At 50.1% G+C, this 21,233-nt stretch overlaps 1 protein-coding gene across 4 annotated transcripts; it reads right to left on the bottom strand.

Moving 5' to 3' along the window:
* Positions 1-1,512: 1,512 nt before the first annotated feature.
* On the bottom strand, positions 1,513-14,317 carry CX3CR1 (C-X3-C motif chemokine receptor 1). Of its 4 annotated transcripts, none has more exons than XM_061997013.1 (3): positions 14,246-14,317; positions 12,459-12,524; positions 1,513-3,055 (listed from the first exon to the last, which is right to left on the bottom strand). In XM_061997013.1, the coding sequence occupies exon 3, from the start codon at positions 3,039-3,041 to the stop codon at positions 1,977-1,979; it is 1,065 nt and encodes a 354-aa protein (XP_061852997.1). In that variant the 5' UTR covers positions 3,042-3,055; positions 12,459-12,524; positions 14,246-14,317; the 3' UTR covers positions 1,513-1,976. The 4 variants fall into 4 exon arrangements, with proteins under 4 accessions (XP_061852997.1, XP_061852998.1, XP_061852999.1 ...); XM_061997014.1 differs by lacking the exon at positions 14,246-14,317 and adding an exon at positions 13,160-13,229; XM_061997015.1 differs by lacking the exons at positions 12,459-12,524; positions 14,246-14,317 and adding exons at positions 9,081-9,125; positions 9,758-9,773 and having other exon boundaries at positions 1,513-3,051.
* Between the last annotated feature and the right edge of the window lie 6,916 nt (positions 14,318-21,233).

A 21,233-nucleotide genomic window follows, 5' to 3' on the forward strand; every position in this document is an offset into this window, starting at 1 on the left:
ATGGAGGCAGACTGCCTCTGGGAGGTGTGTGTGCTGTGAGGGGTTGGTAGGATTCCTGGGAAACCACTGGAGCTAGACAGGAAAATCCTCTCCTTTCCTAGAGAGCTGGCAGAAAGCTCTGGGCTTGCACCTTTCATTCTGGAGACAGCACACAGGTCATAATTAAAGGTGCCTCTTACTCTTCCCACTCAGTAACTCGCCATTGTCTGGAAAATAAACACAGAGTTGAATAAAACAAGCGAGATTGCATTGCTCAGCCTGGCAATCCACCTTCTGCAGTCCCGTTTCATGCAGATGACTTCTTGTTTAGTCTCACTGTACCTTCCTCTTTCTTTCTGCCCATCTTAGCATTTCTTAAAAAAAACCCAAACATTGTAAAAATACCATTTCTCAAAAATACCACTTGCCTGGAGGTGGGGACAGAGGGAGTTGTCTTATCTCACTTGCTCGGGCAGACTCAAGCTTGGAAAGTAACTTAATTTCAAGTGACACACAACACTTAATCTTGGACAATAACTGAAGTCTGGAAGTCCACTCAGAGCTGAATTTTTAAAAGCTGAGCCCAGAGAATACATTTACACCTACTATGGGGCATTTTATGCAGAGGGGCCGTTCTACTGCGGAGGGTGATGAACGTTCAGGAGCAAAAAGTGGAATATTTAATATCTCTGGAGTTATTGCATGTGGAAAACTGCTCAGTGGGGAAGCTCTCCTCTGAGCTTTCTTAGAAACAGGGTGGTATTAAGGCCCACAAAGAAAGAGCCTGCTCCTCCTGCTGACACTCCAGAGCACCAACAGAAATCTCCTTTGCTCTTGCAGCAGATGCTGGCAGGAGCTTCCCAGGGAGGCCTCTGGGCAAGGACTCTCAGTTGTGATCGGTGTTTTTCCACCACCAGTGTACTGTCATTGCAAGGGGAAAAAGGATGTTTGCAGCCTGTGGAGTGCACATGCTGAATGTGTCTTCTGGGATGTGTTAAATCTGGGTACAGCTGCAGGTTTCCCTGGGGAAATCAGGTGGGGAGGCCACAAAGGTTGAGGAAGGTTGTGGTAAGCAGCACGGGCAAGTGGGAGTTTGGTCTGAAAAGCCACTGTCAATGATGGTGTAGACAGAGTTGATGTGGCAAGCAGAGCATGGGGGTGGAGCACGTACTTACTGTGCTCCACAAGCAATTCACAGCTTGCTCATGCCATATTTGGACCAAGCACCATGACACCTGAGCCCATACCTGTGGTCCTCACTATCTGCTGATGTCTGTTGTCTGGTGGCCCCTCGCTTGGAGATGTGCTGAGGGAAGGGCTCCACCAAACTCTGGCCTTTGCCTCAGCCTGTGGAAATCAAGGGATAAGCCTATGGGCTTAGACTCGCTCCAGGTCAGGTGCCAAATCCTTATGGAAAATCCTTGCTGTGATTACTGTGTGTGGTCAACACCGGCTGTGTTGTTGGCACTAAACACATATTCAGAAATAAGCCCTGTTTGTTCTGACAGTAGGATTTTATTAGGTATGAAAGCATAGGAAAAGCATTTGTTGCCATCAATAAGCCCAGGATCATTTCCATATGGACATACAAAATCAGAAATATACCCTTGTACTATCCAAAACGTTCCCCTTTGCTAACAGTCAGCTACCATTCATTAAGGAGACGCCTCTTCCCTTCAAAATGAGTTTAGGTCTATGTACATTTGTAGTGTGTGTGCCTACACCCACACACACAGAGCTCTCCGTGTTGAAACTGTTTTAACAGCTTCTCTACCCTTAAATTCTTCTCCATCACTTGTTCTAGACACAGAGTACTGCCTTTGCTTCTGCCTTCTCTCTTGATTCAGTTCCACGTTCAGCCTTCGCCTTGGTTTTACCATTTCCATGTAATGCTTCACAAGAGACACGTCAGTAATTCAGTGCAGCCCTTAAGTCTCTTCCTATGGGTAATGGCAAGCCCTGGTAGATTTACACACATTTCTTCTTCACAGAGCCTTTTAGACGAAGACAGAGCCATCCTGGTCGCTGGTGTTCACAGTGATGTTGCTGATCACAATGCTCTCCGCATAGCTGGCCGAGTGGCTGACCCGGTAGCGACTGCAAGGGCCACAGAAGCACAGGAAAGGGCAGTACCTTAAGCAGATGTGGTGAAGGTATCTCCTGAATTTCTCCCCAGCAAAAGCATAGATGAGAGGATTGAGACAGCAGTGGCTGAACGCAATGGTTTCGGTCAGGTGCATCGCGTAGTCCAAGGATTTGATTTGGTTGCAACTGGTGAACAACTCGAAGCGCTTTAAAGTCTCTAGAAAAATCAGGACGTTGTAGGGGGACCAAAACAGCAAAAACACCACCACCACAACCAAGACCAGCCTTATAGCTCGTGCCTTTTTCTGGTTTTTGCAGAGCAGCAGGGTTTTGACGATCCCACAGTAGCAGTAGCAGATGATACACACCGGGATGAAAAAGCCGACGGCGTTCAGCTCCACGTTGCAGAACACCGGCCAGATGTTCTCCAGCTCCCGGGGGAAGGCAGAAGTGCAGTCGCTTTCAACCAGCCTGGAGAACACAAAATGTGGCACTGAAACGAGAACTGCTGTTGCCCAGACTCCACAGGTCACGAGAAGGCCGTGTTTCACCGTTCTGGATTTCAGAGAATACGTTGCCCGGACGATGGCCGAGTACCTGTCGATACTGATAACAGTGATAAAGAACATGCCCCCAAAGAAGCCAATGTAATACAGTGAGGAAACAGCTGTGCATGGAATAGTCCCCAAGGTCCACCCACGCACCGTGTTGGAAGCCCAGAAGGGGAGGGAGACCACGAAGAGAAGGTCCGAGATAGCCAAGTTCAGGAGATAGATGTCAGTGATGCTTTTCTTACGGCCTTCTTTCACAATGGCAAGAACCACCATTAGATTCCCTGCGAGGCCAAGAGCAAACACTGCAATGTAAAATATGGGCAGAAATATTTTCCCAAACTCTTGGATGTCAGTCTTATTGCAGGAAAAAGCGTGTTCATCGTAAGTGTATTCAGCCGTCGTTTCTGTGGATGCTTCCGTCATGCTGGGCTTGCTGGCTAAGGCAACATCAAAAGGGAGAAGAGAATCGTGTTAGAGAGAGATCCAGTACTTGCTGTGGTAAAACAGTGAGAGACCTGTGGGAACTGGGGCTGTTTAGTCTGGAGGAGACTGACGGGGGATCTTATTTATAAGTATCTAAAGGGTGGGTGTCAGGAGGTTGGGACATCCCTTCTTTCTGTTGTATCCAGCAAGAGGACAAGGGGTGATGGGATGAAGCTGGAGCACAAAAAGTTCCATTTAAACATAAGGCAAAACTCTTTCCCTGTTGAGGTGAGGGAGCCCTGGCACAGGCTGCCCAGGGAGGGTGTGGAGGCTCCTTCCTTGGAGGTCTTCAAGATCCACCTGGACATGTTCCTGTGTGACCTGATCTAGGTGACCCTGCTTCTGCAGGGGGGTTGGGCTGGATGATCTCTAAAGGTCCCTTCCAACCCCACCATTTGGTGATTCTATGATCTCACCAACACTTTGGGATTTTGTCACTATGTGAGAGTTGTCTTGCTGTGGAGGTGGTGGTGGTGACAAACAAAATCCCAGACTCTGCTGTTACATGCACTTCACTCTCTTTAGGATAAGAAAAAAGAAATGAGAGTTTCCAGGCTGTCAGAGGAGGATCAGAAGAAGCAGCAAGCTGCTCTGGGACTGAGTGAGCTCTGCAGGTGGTGTGTGGCAGCTTAAGTGCAGGTGCTCTCCTGCAGTGCTTGGCAAGAAACCCTACCTGGCCTGTTGCTGTTGAGCAGCTCGAGGTGCTTCTGAGCACCACAATAAGCCCAATCTCACCCCACATGCTAACCCCAGAGGAGAAGGGTGGTTAGATGCTGAGTTTGGCTGGGTCTGAGGCAGTGCTTGGTGATGTGGGAGAAGCAAAGCTTGCTCTGGGACATCCCTTGGGAGCAAGGGTATCTATGATGAGTGAGTGGGGTCTGGTAAAAAATGAGCCTCTGATCGAAAGAGGAGAAACCACACTGATGTTCTCAGGCACCAGCATGTCTCATGATTGCTCCTGCCTTGGCCATGTGGTAGCCAGGTGAGAGCCTGGAGCTTGCTAGTTTGGAGGCTGCACTCAAAGAAGGCATGGGGTGCCGGTGTGGGACCTCTGGGCTCCCTGCTCTGCACATCCAGTAACCCAAAGCACCCATCAGTTCTTATGTGCTCCCTTGAGATGTGGTGTTCAAGTCTCAGCAAAGATTTCTGCTTGCAGGGAACCAAAACTCCTGAAGGGGTGCAGATGCTACTGCTTTGAGTCTGCTCCCTGGTTGAAGTAAAGTAGCCATTGCTTTCTTTCATTGTAGGAAATGAAGGAAGTTGAGTGGGGTATGCTGTGCAGGGGCCCAGGGAGATGACAACATGGCCAAAGCAGCCTGTTAAAGCCAAGACTGAAGGGACAGGTCAGTGACGACAGAACTGCAACCAATAACTACCCCTTGGTCACAGTGTCTCAAGCTTCTTACAGGCTTTCCAGTCTTCCCATTGACTGTAAAAGGACTCAGCTCAGTGATCATAAGCTGTCTCTAATACAGATGTTTACATCTCCTGTTAGTGGGAGGTGTAGTCAATACAGCCAATGCAGAGCAGTGCATCTGACCCAATGCAGGTCAGGCCAAATCTGCTTTCAGATGAGAAAGACCGCTTCCCAGATTCTGCTGACTGCACTGGTGGAACTCCTCTTGGCTATAAGGAGAGCGTGGGTGCATTACTCAGTGGCAGATGCTAATAGTGGATAACTACTCCCACTCCTGACAGAGAGAAGTGGTTGGAATCCCAACCTACATGTCAACTGACAGCAGTCGTTTTTATAGCCTCTGTTTAAAACAAGCCTCGCGAAACTAAGCGTGAAATAAAGATGCCCTGACACATGAGACAGTGCTTGCCTGACAAGTCTCATATGGTGTGGTGGTAACCACAACAAACTCCCTCATGGGTGGCTGCTGTGACCATACTGACATTTTCTTTAGTGCCTGATTGCCAGAGTGTTGTCTGTGGTGTGGGCCATCAAGTTCTGGCCTCTATTTGTAGTCGTTTCTCAAAGAGGAGGGTTTTTTTGGCACCAGTTGGAAATGCAGGCTCTCTGTTTTAAAATACCTTCTTATTCTGAGAGTTCAAAGCCTAGTTGTCCCCAAAACATTTAAATTAGAAGTGCCCTCAGTCATTAGAAAACAGTCTTTGTGGTTTTGCACAGGAAAAGTGGGCTAGAAGAAGGGCTGTCTCAGCGCTGATAGTTTCGGGGCACGGGCACAGCGTGGGGAAGGCTGTTTGCAGCAGGCAGGCACACCCATGGGCTGAGAGGCTCTTGCAGTGCCTTGCCACTTGAACTGGAAGGTGACATTGTCTGTGGAGCCTACCCAGAGCCTTGCTTGCAGCCCAGTTCAACTCTCCAGCTTCTGGAGATGTGTTATCTGACAGCAGCAGAATTAAAGGGGGTGAACAGGACGTGCCTAGGTGAAGGGCTGAAGCTGGTGGCAGTTGCAAACAAGATACTGATTTTCTACTGGTGAGATAGCTGAGTTGTCTACAGAGATACGTGATGGGTTCCTTATCTCTTCACCTGTCTGTTCCAGTCATTATCTACCCTGTAGAGGGGACACAGAAATGAGCAGGAGATATCTCACATAATCCAAATAGCCCATCTGCCTTCCCATCCTTGTGTTTTCTTTCTCTTCTGAGATTAAATGTATACAGCAGGTGCCTTTAACATGAAGAGCAGTGCTGGGGTACACCAAGTCTCTGGTGCTGACTATGAGTCACTACACCAGCTCCTTGCCACTGAGCTGCTCCTGCACCCATCTGCACAGCCTCAGAGCCTCTGTCTTAGCTCCACAACGGGTTCTTCACCAATGTACTGGTGTGCTGTAGCTGAGGGCTGCCAAAGTGATTGGAGCTGGAGCACTTGGTGTATGAGAAGATGCTGAGAAATGGGTTTGCTCAGCCACAGCAAGAGACATCTCAAGGGCCATCTAGTGAGAAGGAGTAAAGGTGAAGCACACAAGTTTCCTTAGAGGAAAATGGGACAGTGGCCATGGGGAATTGTTACTCAATGTATGAGAAAAATTACTTCACCATGAGAAAGGTCAAATACCAACACAGGGCTTCAGTGAGGTGTGAGTTCTCCATCCCTGGAGATATTTGAAACTTGGCTGGCCTTGATCTGAAGTCTGGAAGCTCCAGAAGTCCAGTTCTAACTTTGGACTCTGTGACAAAGCTGGACAGAGACCATGATGCCTCTGCAAAGTGCCCCAGCTTCCTCTCAGACGTGTAAACTCCTGTTTCAGACGTGCCTTAGCTGGCATGACAAGCAGAAGTCTCATCATGCACAGAGAAAACAACTGTTTGATGCCTGCTGGTATCCCATTAGCATCTTTTCCACCTCCATGGGCATCCAGAGAGGGCTGCCTGGTGCTGTTGGCCTAGATTGTGTGTGCTGTGAGAACTCCTTGACCTGGAGAGAGGCATTGCCTTACTCTCCTCTCTGAGAACCTCTAGCTCTGCTGGTCTTTGCCATCCTTGCTCCCTTAATCAATGTCTGGAAATATCAGCAAACTTCTAGAGCAGCAAATGATTTCCTTGACCCCTGGGTGGGTGGCTGCAAAGCCTGTGGTGCCCATGCTAACGGGAAGGGCAAGATGCTACACAGCTTGTCCAGGGGCAAGCGAGAGCTGCAGTTGCCAAAATGACACTGGCATCCAAAACTGCCAGCACAGGCTGTGGTTTGTTCACTCTCTAGCTCCCAGATTTTGTACATCACCAGCCACACACCCCTACCCTCCCACCACCACTCATCCTGCCCCATGCAATGACATTGGTTCCCTTTGGATATTTAGCTCCTCTTGTAGTCACTTTACTCAGTTTAAGCTGATGTTGCTCCACAAGTGGGCTGCAAACTCCAAAGGGCTCCCAAAACCCAGCCCATGGCAGACAGGAACAATATGATGACCTTTAGCTGCACCCTAAAAGCGAGGAAATGTAGCTGTGCCCATCCTCTGTGATCCCCTGACAGGTATTCCGTGTCAGCCTCACAAAGCCCACCTCAGCACACGCTATAGCTTGTCAGCTTCAACCCAGTTTGTGCCTGGGTTAAATGTTGACCCAAGGGACAAAGTGAGCATAAAGGACACTGAAGGAGAACCTCAGGGCTGTGAGGTGCCTCCAGCACTCGTTTTCCCTTGCTGAGCACAGAAAATAGTAGATTCACTTCTGCTTCTCATGGAACTGCTCAACAGCTTTGCTCTCTCTGCAGATTTCCCCAGCAGTGTTGCACCCTACTCCTCACAGACACTTCTGCCCTTTATCATGTTTATTGCTGTCTCAAAGACAATAGTCTGCAGGACCAAACCCCTTGTTTCTCAACCCAGCTATCCCCCACAACCATGTGCACTCTATGTAACATATAGGGAAGTGAAATTATGAGAGACCCACAAACTCCTCTAAGGAACAGAAGCTGCATTTCAACCTTCAAACAACACAAGAGCCAAATCCTATTTGTGCATCTGAGCTTTACAGTTATCAGCCCTGGCACTTCAGCCCAGTGCCACGTTACATGCTTTACTGCCAAGGAGAGGGCTCTGCAAGGAAAAATAACCAAAGGCAGAGCTCTGCTAGAGGGTCACAGCTCAGATCTGCACAGTAAGCTGGGAGAAGTGTTCACGCCTCAGAAAGATTTTCACACCTTAGTCAGCATTTCTGGGGGAGGCAGACTTGCACACTTTTCTCAGGCAAGCAAAGCACATTTCCAGCACGTGCATTGTGGGGTCATCAAGAAGAGTGTGGCCAGCAGGTCAAGGGAGGTTCTGCTCCCTGCCAACTCTGCCCTGCTGAGGCCTCATCTGGAGTCCTGTGTCCAGTTCTGGGCTCCTCAGCTCAAGAGGGACAAGGAACTGCTGGAGAGAGGCCAGTGCAGGGCCACCAAGATGATCAGGGGACTGGAGCATCTTCCTTATGAGGAAAGGCTGCGGGAACTGGGGCTGTTTAGTCTGGAGAAGAGGAGACTGAGGGGGGATCTCATTAACATTTACAAGTATATAAGAGGTGGATGTTGAGAGGACAGGGTGACACTTTTTTCCTGTAGTGTCAAGGGACAGGACAAGGGGCAACAGGATGAAGCTGGAACAGAAAAAGTACCACTTAAACACAAGGAGAAGCTCCTTTGGTGCTGAGGTGAGGGAGCCCTGGCCCAGGCTGCCCAGGGAGGGTGTGGAGGTTTCCAAACCCACCTGGACACGTTCCTGTGCCCCCTGGTCAATGGCAACCTGCTGTAGCAGGGAGTTGGGCTGGATGGTCTCTAGAGGTCCCTTCCAACCCTAACCATTCAGTGATTCTATGCTGAGTGTGTTGGAGCTGCACACTGAGGCTGCAGCTGGCTCAGGGAAGCTGTAGGCTTTGTGAGAACCCCTGTGAAACCCTTACAGGCACACATGCTATTCTCACCCTTAGATCTGAGCTGCCACCACCCTGCCCAAACATTACCACCTTGGCTTTTGCATGTTTGTGACTATACCCAGCTGTGTCTTACTGGCTGCTGGCTCTTGCCAAAACTGTAGGGATGTCCTTGGGTACCTCCAGAGGAAATGTTGTAGCTGACAGTGGCAGTTCTGACACGCACATAGAAAAAAGAGGTTGAAGGGAATTAACCAGAACTGGTTGGACACTAGCAGGAGAGATATGAGTCTTAATAGAGCTCTGGGTGAGACTCTCAACCAGCCTGGTGCTGGAGAGATATGAGTCTTAATAGAGCTCTGGGTGAGACTCACCGACCAACCTGGTGCTGAGCAGCTGCCACACAGTCACCAAACTGCTGCAGACATCTCTAACCACTGTTTGGATGAACCACTGCGTGGCTCCAGTCTTAGGGGATGGTCTCTGGAGTTGCTTCGGATGGCATGAGATGGCTGGGATTAAAAGCAGGCCTGGCACAGCACATGCAGTCACTTTAAATCTTAAATCTCTGTCTTTTATTCAATTTTGAAGTGGTGAGATGTTCTCCTCATTCCCCCCCCCGAAGGTGCTGGAAGCAACTGACACAATGCCTACCTTTGACAGCAAGCTGAAATCAGCTGGTGTAGCCTCACCTGGAACCTGGGCAAAATTGAAATCAGTGAAGGAGGAGAGTGTAGCTGCTGCCAATCTGTGTGGCTTTATAGAAGAGAAGCTTGAGTTTGGACACCTGATGAGACTGGAAGGTTGGTAAAGGGTAATGCATGTGAGAGTTGGAGCTTTGCTTTGTACTGCCTCCTTATTCAACTGGCACTTCCCTCCAGCCCAAAGCAACACCAGCCCAACAAAGCACGACAACAGGAGCTGGGCTGGTGAGCTGTCACATCTCAAAAGCCAGCCTGGGAATGTTGCTTGTGAAAGCCAAAAAAAACCCCTCCTCTATTTTTATTGTCAGTCTGAAAGCAAATTGGGATCCAGAGCTGGCAGGGGGAAGTGATAAAAGTGTTAGAGAATTGGACAGTGATTCAGAGAGATCTGAGTAATCTGGGGCTTCTCGGATGATTCACGTTGGCTTTGATGTAGCCAAAGCAACACGCCTGGGAGTGAAACAACACAGACCACGTCTGGAGAGTGGGGGCACATCTGCCAGGAAACCTGACTGCTGATCTGGGCAGACTCTGAAACCCAGCTCCCAGCCAGATGTGGCAAGAAGAGCTGATGCAACCCTCTGAAGAGATGCTAAATGGGAAGGAACAAAAGAGAGAAGACCTTACCATTGAGGAGCTTGACGCTGGGGCTGTAGACTCTGGCATACTTTGAATCATAGACTGGTAGGGGTTGGAAGGGACCTTTAGAGATCATCTAGTCCAACCTCCCTGCAGAAGCAGGTCCCACCTAGACCAGGTTGCAAACACTTGATAACACTTTGTTTTCACTCTTGCCAATAATCTTGCTAATTTAGTGAGATTACCCCTAAAAACCCCCGAGGCATGGAACACACACCACAAACACACAAGCGAGAAACCAGATACACATTTTTAATGGTGAAAGGCTAAGGACTGCAACAGGCTCTAAGTAAGACAAGGAGGCTCTTTTTGCATGTCTGAGGGTCTCCATGTCAAGAGAAATCAGCCTGGGAAAGGGCTTTAGGCCAGACACGATGGAGAAGCTCAGCAGACGGGCACTGTGTAGAACCCTGCAGCCCCTGATAGGCAGGGAGGCAGAGCAAACAGGACACTCTTCACCACTGTGACTCTGCTTTGGTAAGAAATGACTAGAAAAGCCAAACTGTCCTCTCCCCAGGTACTTCAGGAGCACTAGCTAGCCCAAATCCTGGGATGGGAGCCCCTGGAAGGATGTGGGGCCCTGTGCAGAGCATAGAGCAGCTGCTGAGGGCTGGGTTAGAGGGAAGGCTGTAGGATGGCTGTGGAAAGCGAGCAGCACAGTTTGGGGACAGGGATGTTGTTATCAAAAAGCCAGCCTGAGCTGCCTCTGTTAAACACTGTGTGTTTTCCCTCCTTCTAGCCAGTTCTTTCACCATCCCTCCATCACTTCCAAGTGGATGTGGTGTAATCCCAGATGCACCCTTGCTCCCTGCTCCCCCCAGTCCTTCCCTGATGGCTTTAAAGGTGAGCAAATTCCTTTCTTTGGTGTTTCCTCTTTCTCCTGTGATTGATTCTCAGGCCACTTCTGTGGCCCAGCAGAGTTCTGCAAGCTTATCGATTGCTGATGGATTTGAGTGATCTCATTTATGGAGGATCCCCCCAAAGACTTTTGATGATGAGTTTTTTAAAAGCAAGCAGTGCTCTGAAGTGATCAGAAGCATGATGGAGAGGCTTTCCAAAAATCAGAGCATTTAAGGTGTCCTAAATAAGGGACCCAGAAATGGAATCCTACTGAGCCACTGCTGATGAAGATAAACATAAGGCTGAATGTTGCAGAGGGCTGGGGTCCCTTTCTAAAGGCATTTAGGTCAAAGAGGTGAAAAAAAGTGCCCCTTTCCAGTTCTACAGTTTTTGCACCATTATCAAAAACTATGTTAGAAGCAGATACCACTAGCTGGAGATGAGCAGTATGTAACCTCGAATCAATCGTATGGGGTTAAAGAAATACATTGGAAAAGATCAGGCTTGGATCATGGAGAGCAGGATGGGGACAGCAGAGTCCAAAATCCCCGTGATTCAGAGCTTCAGAGCAACCACAGAGGGATTATTTTGAACAAGATCTTGCTAGGTGACCCTGCTTCTGCAGGGAGGGTGGACTAGATGATCTCTAAAGGTCCCTTCCAACCCTACCATTCTATGGTTCTTTTGCTCCATCGGTGTGTGGTCCAGCTGCCTGGGCCAGTGGCCTGGCTCGGGCTGGTTGTGCCACTGGCACAGCAAAGCAGGCACAGGGGACAGAATCCCGATGCCCTGGGTGAATCCTGCCCATCCCTTCCCTTGCTAGTTCAGTTTCCCTGCCAGGAAGACCCGCCGTGAGCCCTCTGGGAGGGACGGCAGCACTGCAGCTGTGTGTGGTTTGCTGAGGCCGTGGCAAACCCTGCCAAACCTCTGGCAGCTCATCCCTGCAGTGTATTTATAGCAAAAGCTCTGAGCTGGAGCTTTCAGTGGTTTCAGCTCCTTCCCTCTACTCTGGGCAGGGCAAAAGCCCTCTGAGGCAGACACAGTGGCCGTGCAGGAGACTTGGTGCCTGTCTCACCTACTCCTTAACGGAGCGGAGAATAGGCTCAGGTCAGGGCATCACCACGGCTCTGGAGCAAGTGAGGATGCAGATAGTCACATCAAAGCATTTCCATGGGGTGCCAGCATGGATTCAAATCAATCTGAATGGAGCTAAGCACTGAGGGGCTTCTGAAAAATCACACAAGGCCTTGGTCTGAACCTCTGGCAGTCAAAGTACCTTTAGAAATCTGTCCCTAAGGAGGTCAGAGCCTTAAATATCCATTTGAGAAATGACCTACTCATCTAGGAAATGCGGCCTGACGGTATGATTCAGACTCCCACATCTCCCCATGGTCTCAAAACTGAGGTTCAAACATCACTGAAATGGTTCTGAAGCTTTCATCCGTGACTCTCGGGGTCACGGCTTTGTGGTCTCAGTCCCAGCACCAGATCAAAGGGTTCTCTGCAACCTGAGATGGTTTCCAGGCGGTGTCCTGCCCCCAGGAGATGTGAAATTAGGAAACTGGTGTGAGAACCGTGCTGGAGATTAGTATTTTTTGTCCTTGCAGAGAGGCTGAGGAGCACTTCAGCTCGGCTGCAGGAGGGCAGGTGCCCTCCCAGGAGCTGCCCATGGTTTGGAGCTGGATGGTGATTGCCAGGATGGGGATTTGCACTGGAAAACTTGTTTCACAGGTATTTCCTCCTGCTTGTTAGTTCTCCTATCTGCCTTTTCTGCTTGCACAGTTGCCCCTGACACTCTGTACCCCCTTTTAAATGCATAGCTGAGCATTTTGCCCGTGTTTTCTCTTACCTGCTCTTCTTCAGGATTCTTTTTCCCAGGCCTTCCCAAGCTGCATTCAGGTTTCTTTGGTATTTTCTGTTGAAGGGACAGTGAAGACAGAGGCTTGTTTGTAGCTCTGTGCACTGTTGGTACTTGTTTATCACTCCCACTTGCTCTGTCCTCTTGCTGCCTTTAGCGTGGCACCTACTTACTTCCTGCCTCCCTTGCTGTTATTAATAACTTCACAGTGCTATTATTGAGAAATCAGGCTCTCTAGAAATGGGAGATCTCTCCAATCACCTTCTCCATCATGTTCGAGAGCAGCACACGTTAGTGCTCCTTGGCTGTGTCTGGATGAGATTTGAGTTCTGGAGCTGACAGCCCCTTCCTGGGAAAATCACATTTGCTATGTGATTTACTCTTACACAGAATCACAGAAGGGTTGGGGTTGGAAGGGACTTCCAGAGCTCATCCAGCCCAATTCCCTGCTAAAGCAGGTTCCCTTCAATCAGGGGCACAGGAGCATGTCCAGGTGGGTTTGGAAATCTCCAGAGAAGGAGCCTCCACACCCTCCCTGGGCAGCCTGGGCCAGGGCTCCCTCACCTCAGCACCAAAGCAGTTTTAGCTTAGGTTTAAGTGGAACTTGTTGTGTCCCAGCTTATGCCCATTACCCCTTGTCCTGTCACTGGGCACCACAGAAAACAGACTGGCCCCATCCTCTTGACACTCACCCTTTAGGTATTTATAAGCATTGATAAGATCCCTCTTCAGCCTTCTCTTCTCCAGGCTGAACAGCCCCAGGTCCCGCAGCCTTTCCTCCTCACAGAGACGCTCCAGTCCCCTCAGCATCCCGGTAGCCCTGTGATGGCCTCTCTCCAGCAGTTCCCTGTCCCTCTTGAACTGGAGAGCCCAGAATTTGCTCTCAATTTACCATCTGCTCTCCTTAGTCAAACTTCAGTCTTTTCCTCTCCCTTTTGGACTTCTTCTGCCCTGCCCAAACCCTCATAATTCATTACAGTTGTGTCTTTTCTCCTGTCACCCTCTTCCCTGCCTCTGCCTGTGCTGCCTCCACACAGGGGTTGCACCAGCAGACCTGATTTTGGCAACCACTGTTGTTTTTATACCACACAAGCACGTAAAGGGCTGCTGCCACTCTGTTACCCAAATATCTCACCGAAACCAGCAGACATCTCAGTGCAACATCCTTCCTATGGAAAGCTGAGTCACAGAGAAATGAAGTAATATAGTCATACAGAAAGCTGGGGTTTTCAAGTGTTTGGATTTGTGCCATTCTCTTGCTGGTCTGTCTGCATCAGACACTTTCTTATCATCTCTACCAGATTTGCTGTGTTGGGCTGCCTTTCAGGGTCAGTACTGTTTGGGATGTCGGTTCACTGACCCAAACTAAAGGTAAGCAATGCTGGCGGGTTGTGAAATCCCTGCAGACATCTAACAAAACCAGCTAATCAAGTAGAACAGCTGCATCTTTTTGGTCTGTCCTTCTGGGCTAATGCTGCACACTAGTCACCTATCAGCATTTTGCTTTAACCTTGAGGACTTCAAGCCAGGAGGAGGATTTTTCTCTTACCACAAGATGCCACAAATAATTAGTCACCGGGTAAAACCCATCCGCCCTGGTCCTCTCCAATTAATTAAAGTCTTCTCCTTTCTGCTTTCACAGATTGTAAACACTACCCAAATTAAGTATCACTCAGATCCCAAGCATTAAGCAGTGAAGAGTTTCACTGAGTCCATGAGACACCACTTCTTGCCACCTCGCTCTGTCAAATTATAGGTAAAATGCAGTTGTTTCTTACCTTAATTCATAGCTGCATTGAAAACCAAAGTTTCCTTCAAGCTGAGCCTGTTTGGGTTTAAATGTATGTTTCCTCTTCTCTAGTGCTCATGCCTACCCTATGAAACGTGAACTTTGGCAGGGCAGCTTCCTGGGCTGAGCTTCGGGGCTGAGCTGAGGCAGTATCGATGTGCTTTGCCGCAGTCCCGCTGGTGCCATGGGCAGCTGTGAAGCAAGATGCAGCCACTCAGAGGGTCAGAAGTGCTGGCAGGGGCTTGCACCTGAGACACAAATGCCTGAGGAGGTTCACACGCAGCATGTAAGAGCTCTCACCCCCTGGGCAGGATAAGGCACTTTTGAGTCAGACACTATTGGTACAGTGTACAGCAACACCAGCCTGGTACAATAGCAGGGCTCTTGGGCAGTGGGGATGTGGGATACAGGTGAAAGATAAAAGATGGGGACACAAGCTGGCATTGGGGAGCCTCCCCCCCAAGTTGTATGCAACTCACTGCTGGTCAGTTAAAAGCATGCAGACCTGAGGCTGGCAAAACTGGGTTTAGCGGTAGCAGACAGAACAAAAGTAGTATCTAACATACCTAAGGGGCACTGCACATAGTAATGTGGGGTTGCAGGCCAGTGGAGACAGAGAAGGTGGAGAAGCATGTTAGAAAACACATTAAAATGACCCAGGGAAGGGCTGGTGATGCTGACAGCTCCCTCTAACACACCCTTCCCCCCACTACCACCACCTGGGACCCGGAGGGGCAGAGGAAGGGTGAGCATTAGCACCGGGAAGAAGGCTAGAAACTATCTCTGTGCAAAACACTGTGAGCAGCATTAGTATTCTTCTCCTTTTTTTCTGCAACCAGCAGATCTAAACCCTTCCAACCCTTTAGATTCTGTGATTCTGTGATAAGGATTGGAGCCTTGAGATTGCCATGACACAAACAACAAATCCTTGGCTTTGCCTCTGTACACGTTGTGCCTCCTCCTGGCACCTCTCTGCAGCCCCGGGCTTCCAGTGGGCTGGAGGAGCATGAGGGTTTGAAAACATTGGCATGTTTGTTAATCAAAGAGCCTTCTTGGTCTCCTGAGCCCTCATCACATTCAGGGTTGCATTGCAGGTGCACCCACACCTGGGATCCTGCATAGCACATGTCCAAGCAGAGCAGTTAATCAGGCAGGGGGCCGCACAGTGGGGTGGGTTGTTATGGGCATCAGAGACACCAGTAGAGGCTGTACCAATCCCAAAGTGCTCTGGCACTGTCCCTGCCTCAGATGCCAAGAGGTTAAAATGCCTTCTCCCTGCAGGCAGAGTTGTGTGGCCTCCATGCAGGCTGAGCTGGATGAAGGTTTTGGGGCTGAGGGTACCTTCCAGGTTGTCTGAGCTGTTGCTCATTGATGGGTGGTAGCAAGTCACCAGGCAAATATTCTTGTGTAAGTTCAGTTGTGGTATTTCTGCCAGTTACATGGTTTTTCATGATGTTATGCTTTACCTAGTAAAGGTTCCCAACAGCTACACAGCAATTTACCAGAGATCAAACTGTGGGCCTCCAGCATCAGCTGAATGATGCAAGTGACGTCAGACACAGTGCCCATGGAAATAAGCAATACCTGGGTAGATCTTAGGCAGGAACATCAAAGGAACACTGCTGAAAATAAAGTTTGAAGCTCAGGGAACAGCACAGAGCAGCAGATCTTCAAAACTCACCTTGTAATCCTTTCTCTCTTCAAGTGCCAGCAGCCTCCTCCTGCCCTTTCTTTAAAAACAGGTGGAAAGAGCTCTGCACTTTTCCCAGGTAAACACCAAAAGGCTGATGGCTGGTTTCTTCCCACACACTGAAAGCAGGAGCTGTGACTGCTCAAATTAGGAACTTCCACCTTTCAGAACAATGATTTGTGGTGTGTAATGCTAAGGCAGCATTCTCACTGTGGGAGAAATGAAGTTGGTTGAAGGCAATACCCATATGGAGGACTTCAAATAAAGAGAAACCAAGTCAGGCTGACTCACAGATGTCCTCAACAGATCTCCCCTGGAGACAGAAAAGGCTTTGTGCTGTGTTCTGCTGTTAGTGATAACCCTAGATTAAGAGTGCTGCTCGTTATCATGGTGTGCACTTGCAATGCAACGTGAAGATATGAAATGCGCACTGCCTGAAAGACCATTGCAACATCAAGAAATACCTCTGCTCTCCATCTTCAACCTCTGTTCACCCTCTGGTATTGAGGACACACAGCTCAGGGATAAGAAAGTCTGAGGAAGCTGTAAAAAAGATTTTGATTCTGATCTCTACATAAGAGGGAGGAGCATCTTTGTTTCTCCAGGCCTAAAAGAAAGAGGCCTTGCATCCCTTGTAACCATCCAGAGAGGCTTTTCCTGGGAAGGGTGAGGTAGAGTTTACTGAGGCACAGGATGGTTTCAGAGGTGGAAATAAAAAGTTGGGCTGCACAGGGATACAGAAGGTAAAGAGGGCATGAACCCTCTTTTCTTTTTATCTCATCTCCCTCTGAGTTGCCTCTCAAACTTGAGTACTTATTTCTCTCAACATCTGGGGAGACAACAAGTACACCCACACCAGTGGCATCTCCTCCTGCTCCATGGCCAGGCTGCCAGGGCAGCTTGTGGAGGCAGCTTTCACACAGCAGCAGTGGCAAGTTCCAGCTCTGTGGAGCTGGTAAAGAAATGTCTGGCCTGAAGGATCAAAATGCTGTTTTCCCCAGCCCACCCTGCTTTCCCTGCTGTGTGGGAATGCCTGATGGTGGTTGGTTGTCCACAGAAAGGGGCTTCACTGGAATCCCCTCTGCAGGGACAATGGGCAACTGTAACTGCCTGAGGGTACCAGAGGGAACCTCAGCAACCTCCTCTCTCCCAGTGCTGTGACACCAGGGCTTCCCTCTGTGGACTACAGAAAATTGCCAGAGTTACCAGACTCTTTGTTTGATTGATTGCATGGCTCGAGTGGAAAGCAGTTACAGCTGAGGCCATGGCAAAGCTGGAACGAGTACATGCAGGCAGAACGTGGGTTTGGAGATGTAGCAGAAAAGGCTCTTGAGGATTTCATTCCTTGAGAGAATCACCTCTCACATCCTGAGAAAGAGCTCTGCCAGCCTCAAGCCCTGCCAGCTTCTTTGGCATTCGTTTCAAGTGAAGGGACAGGAGCAAACCCCAGGTAGCTGTGCCCTTTGCTGCACTGTCAGGAGCTGTATTGTTCAGGCTGTGTGCTTTGGAGATCCTCCTGAAGGCTGGGCAGTGAGCGGGGTTGGAGCCCCTGGGTCCTACTGAGGCTCTCTGATGCAGAGCTGCCCTGCACAGCTCAGCAGCACCATATGTGGGGGAAAGCTGTGACTGCACTGAACCCTGCTGGAAACTTTTGGTTTTCATCGTTTCTGTGCCTCTCTTCTGAAAGAACACCCGGCAGAGGGAGCTTCATCCTTTCGAGTCACTCTGCGGGAGAGATGCAAGGAGGCAAGCCAGTGGCAAACTCATTGATTCCTCATGAAAAAGGCGGTCAGGCAAAAATTAGCCTGAGAGACAGAGGAAGAAGGAAAGGGAGGAGGAGGGAGGGAAGCTATGTCTAGGGATGAAAACGTTTCAGCCCGAGGGCTGGTGAAGGCAAAAGCCAAAGAAAGCTGAAGGTTTGCACACTTTCTGCAAGGAAATATTAGTATCACAGAGATATCAGAGGAGAAACATCCCCATATTAGAAATTCCACCAAAGGGCTAAGGGCATTGGAACAGCTCAGTGCTCAGACTCACTCGTGCCTCAGTTACCACATCTGAGTTCTCAAGTGCAATCTCCTCTCATCCTCTGGCATGTTAGAATTCACCAAGGACTTGCATCCAGTGTGGAGGCAGCCAGCACAGAGGCAGGTGTGCTCAGCCACGCTTTGCTGCTGCAGACCATACCACACGTGCAGCAGGCCCCTGGGCACTGGGAAAGATCCCTTTGATTTCCAACTATGGGTCAGCATAGAGCTAGGGCTTGGAGGACTGATGGCCTTGCTGCACTCTGTCAGCCACCAGCCTGGGTTTGGGGTGGGGGTTTTTTTCTGTAGAAAAAGGAGAAAAAAAGTGGAGTGCTGAAGGCACAACAGCCTTGTTGTTGAGTCCCTCCTGAACCTGTGCTGCTCGTGGTGGACAGCTGTGATGTGAATCACAGAATCATAGAATCTTAAGGGTTGGAAGGGACCTGGAAACCTCACCCAGTGCAACCCCCCTGCCAGAGCAGCACCACCTAGAGTAGGTCACACAGGAACTCATCCAGCTGGGTTTGAACGTCTCCAGAGAAGGAGACTCCACAATCCATCTGGGCAGCCCCTGCCAGTGCTCCCTCACCTCAACAGGGAAGAAATTCTTCCTTGTATTTCTCTGGAATCTCTTCTGTTCCAGCTTGTACCCATTGCCCCTTGTCCTATCACTCGCCATCACTGAGCACAGCCTGGCTCCATCCTCCTGACACCCACCCTTTATGTATTTGTAACCATGAATGAGGTCACCCCTCAGTCTCCTCCAAGCTGTAGAGCCCCAGCTCCCTCAGCCTTTCATCACAAGGGAGATGTTCCACTCCCTGAATCACCTTGGTGGCCCTGTGCTGAGCTCTCTCCAGCAGCTCCCTGACCTTCTGGAACTGAAGGGCCCAGAACTGGACACAGTATCAGCTGGTTGTGCTGTTTGAGTGCCTTTTTCTTTCAGAGCTCCTGTGCTTTACCTTCTCTAAACCCAAGCCTGTTGGAGGTCTGTGGGGACCAAACACCCTCTGAGAGTGCCAGGTGAAGGATGGGATGGACACATTAATGTTTGTAAGACCAGAACAGATGTGAGGAAACCCAGCATCTACTGGGGTAAATGTTGGCTTGGTATCACTCTTCCAAAGAAACACAAGGAAGGATTTCTTCCCTGTTGAGGTGAGGGAGCACTGGCAGGGGCTGCCCAGATGGGCTGTGGAGGCTCCTTCTCTGGGGACATTCCAACCCAGCTGGATGAGTTCCTGTGTGACCTGCTCTAGGTGGCCCTGCTCTGGCAGGGGGGTTGCACTGGATGATCTTTCGAGGCTCCTTCCAGCCCTTGTGATCCTGTGGTTCTCTGGCACAGATCTCACCCCACAGGGTAAGCCTGGGCCACGCTCTGCCAGCTGCACAGCACACGGGCCAACCGCCAGACGAGAGCGGGTCAGGGCAAGGCCCTGGCAGGTGCCCTCCCCAGCAGAGGTTGTGGGAGCCCAACTGCCGGTGCTGCCGTGCTGAGGAGGGGTCTGTGGGACGTGGTGGCATTGGAGCTGAGTCAGCAGGAATGCGGGATGACGCACAGGCCGCTCAGGGCCGTGCGTCACAGCGGCCGGGGTACGGCTTTGCTCAGCAGTACTTTGCTACCTTTGAGGTACAAAGATTAACTGACAGTGCATGCCAGCCCACACATTCGTTACTCAGATGTATTCAGACTCAAGATACAACTGCCTTTCAGCTTCCCAGACTGGGGTTTTTTTTACCTCCAGGCAGAATAACTAAGGTCAGGTTTACTTTCTTCTCTATGGTGATCCTGTCTCGATCCTTTCCTGACACAGTCAGTAATTTCTATGGTGCTTTTGAACTTGTACATTAACATCAGTGTTTTCAAGAGGCTGAAACTCAAGTAGGATTAGCCTGGACACACACAATACAATTACCAGGGGTTTGGGGAGTTTTGTGCACGCTAACGCAGGCCCGGGAGAATCATTCAGCCAGGACAAGTGTGGGACACAAATACCCTTCATCAGCTTTTCTGGTTTTAACTCCTAGAACTTTGGACTGGTTCTGATCTCCAGCTGTAGCTGGATGTTCCCACAGCACAGAGAAGCAGAATTGTGCTGCTGACTGGGAGGACTCCCCTGGAAAGAGAAGCCAGAAGCTCTCACCCTCATCCTTGCACACAACGCTCTGAAGGAGTGACTTGAAAGACAGAAATTCTGACAAGGATTTCATCATTGTCCCCTCTGTGGTGGTTTAGCCTGATGTCCACCCAGTTGTAAAATCACTCCCCCTCCTAAACTGGACAGGAGAGAGTGAAATACAACAAAGGGCTTGTGAGTTAAGGACAGAGAGATCACTCGGCAATCAGCATCACGGGCAAAACAGACTCAACTTAGGGAGAAAAAGGTTTGATTTATTAAAGAAACAATAAGAGCAGGGAGATGAGAAATAAAACCATCTTAAAAACACCTCCCCCCACTCTCCTCTTCCCAGGACTCCCTTTCCTCCCCCCACTAGCAGTGCAGGGGATGGGGACTGGGGTCAGTTCATTACAGATGGACTTTGCTGCTGCTGCTGCTCAGGGGGAGCCCTCCTCACACTTCCCACTGCTGCACTGTGGGGTCCCTCCCCATGAGAGACAGTCCCTCACCAACTGCTCCAGCGTGGCTCCTTCCCATGGGCTGCAGCTCCTCACACCCTGCCCCAGCACGGGTCACTGGGAGGACAGTCCTTCAGGGACAGACTGCTCCAGCCTGGGTCCCTCACAGGGTCACAAGCCCTGACAGCAAACCTGCTCTGGCCTGGGCTCCTCTCTCCCCACGGGCTCCCAGGTCCTGCCAGGAGCTTGCTCCAGGGTGAGCTTCCCATGGAGTCACAGCCTCCTTCAGGCATCCACGTGCCTCAGCGTGGGCTCCTCCACGGGCTGCCAGTGGGTCTCTGCTTCCTGGTGGTCCTCCATGGGGTGCAGGGGGACAACCTGCTTCACCGTGGTCCTCACCACATATCACAGGGGAGCCTTTTCAGTGCCTTGGCACCCTCCTCCCCCTCCTTCTCCACTGACCTTGGTGTCTGCGGAGATGTCCTCACATTCTCCCTCCCTGTTGCTGCTGCAGTTCAGCAACTGCACAACTTCTTCTCCTTCTCAAATATGTTGTTCCCAGAGGCGTTACCTCCATCACTAATTGGCCAGGCCTGGGTCAGGTGCAGGGTCCAGCTTAAAATTGACTGGACCTAACCCTGTCAGCTACAGAGGAAGCTTCTGGCAACTCTTTTGTTTAAAG

Source organism: Colius striatus, chromosome 5, assembly GCF_028858725.1.
Source record: "Colius striatus isolate bColStr4 chromosome 5, bColStr4.1.hap1, whole genome shotgun sequence".
Lineage (NCBI taxonomy): Eukaryota > Metazoa > Chordata > Aves > Coliiformes > Coliidae > Colius > Colius striatus.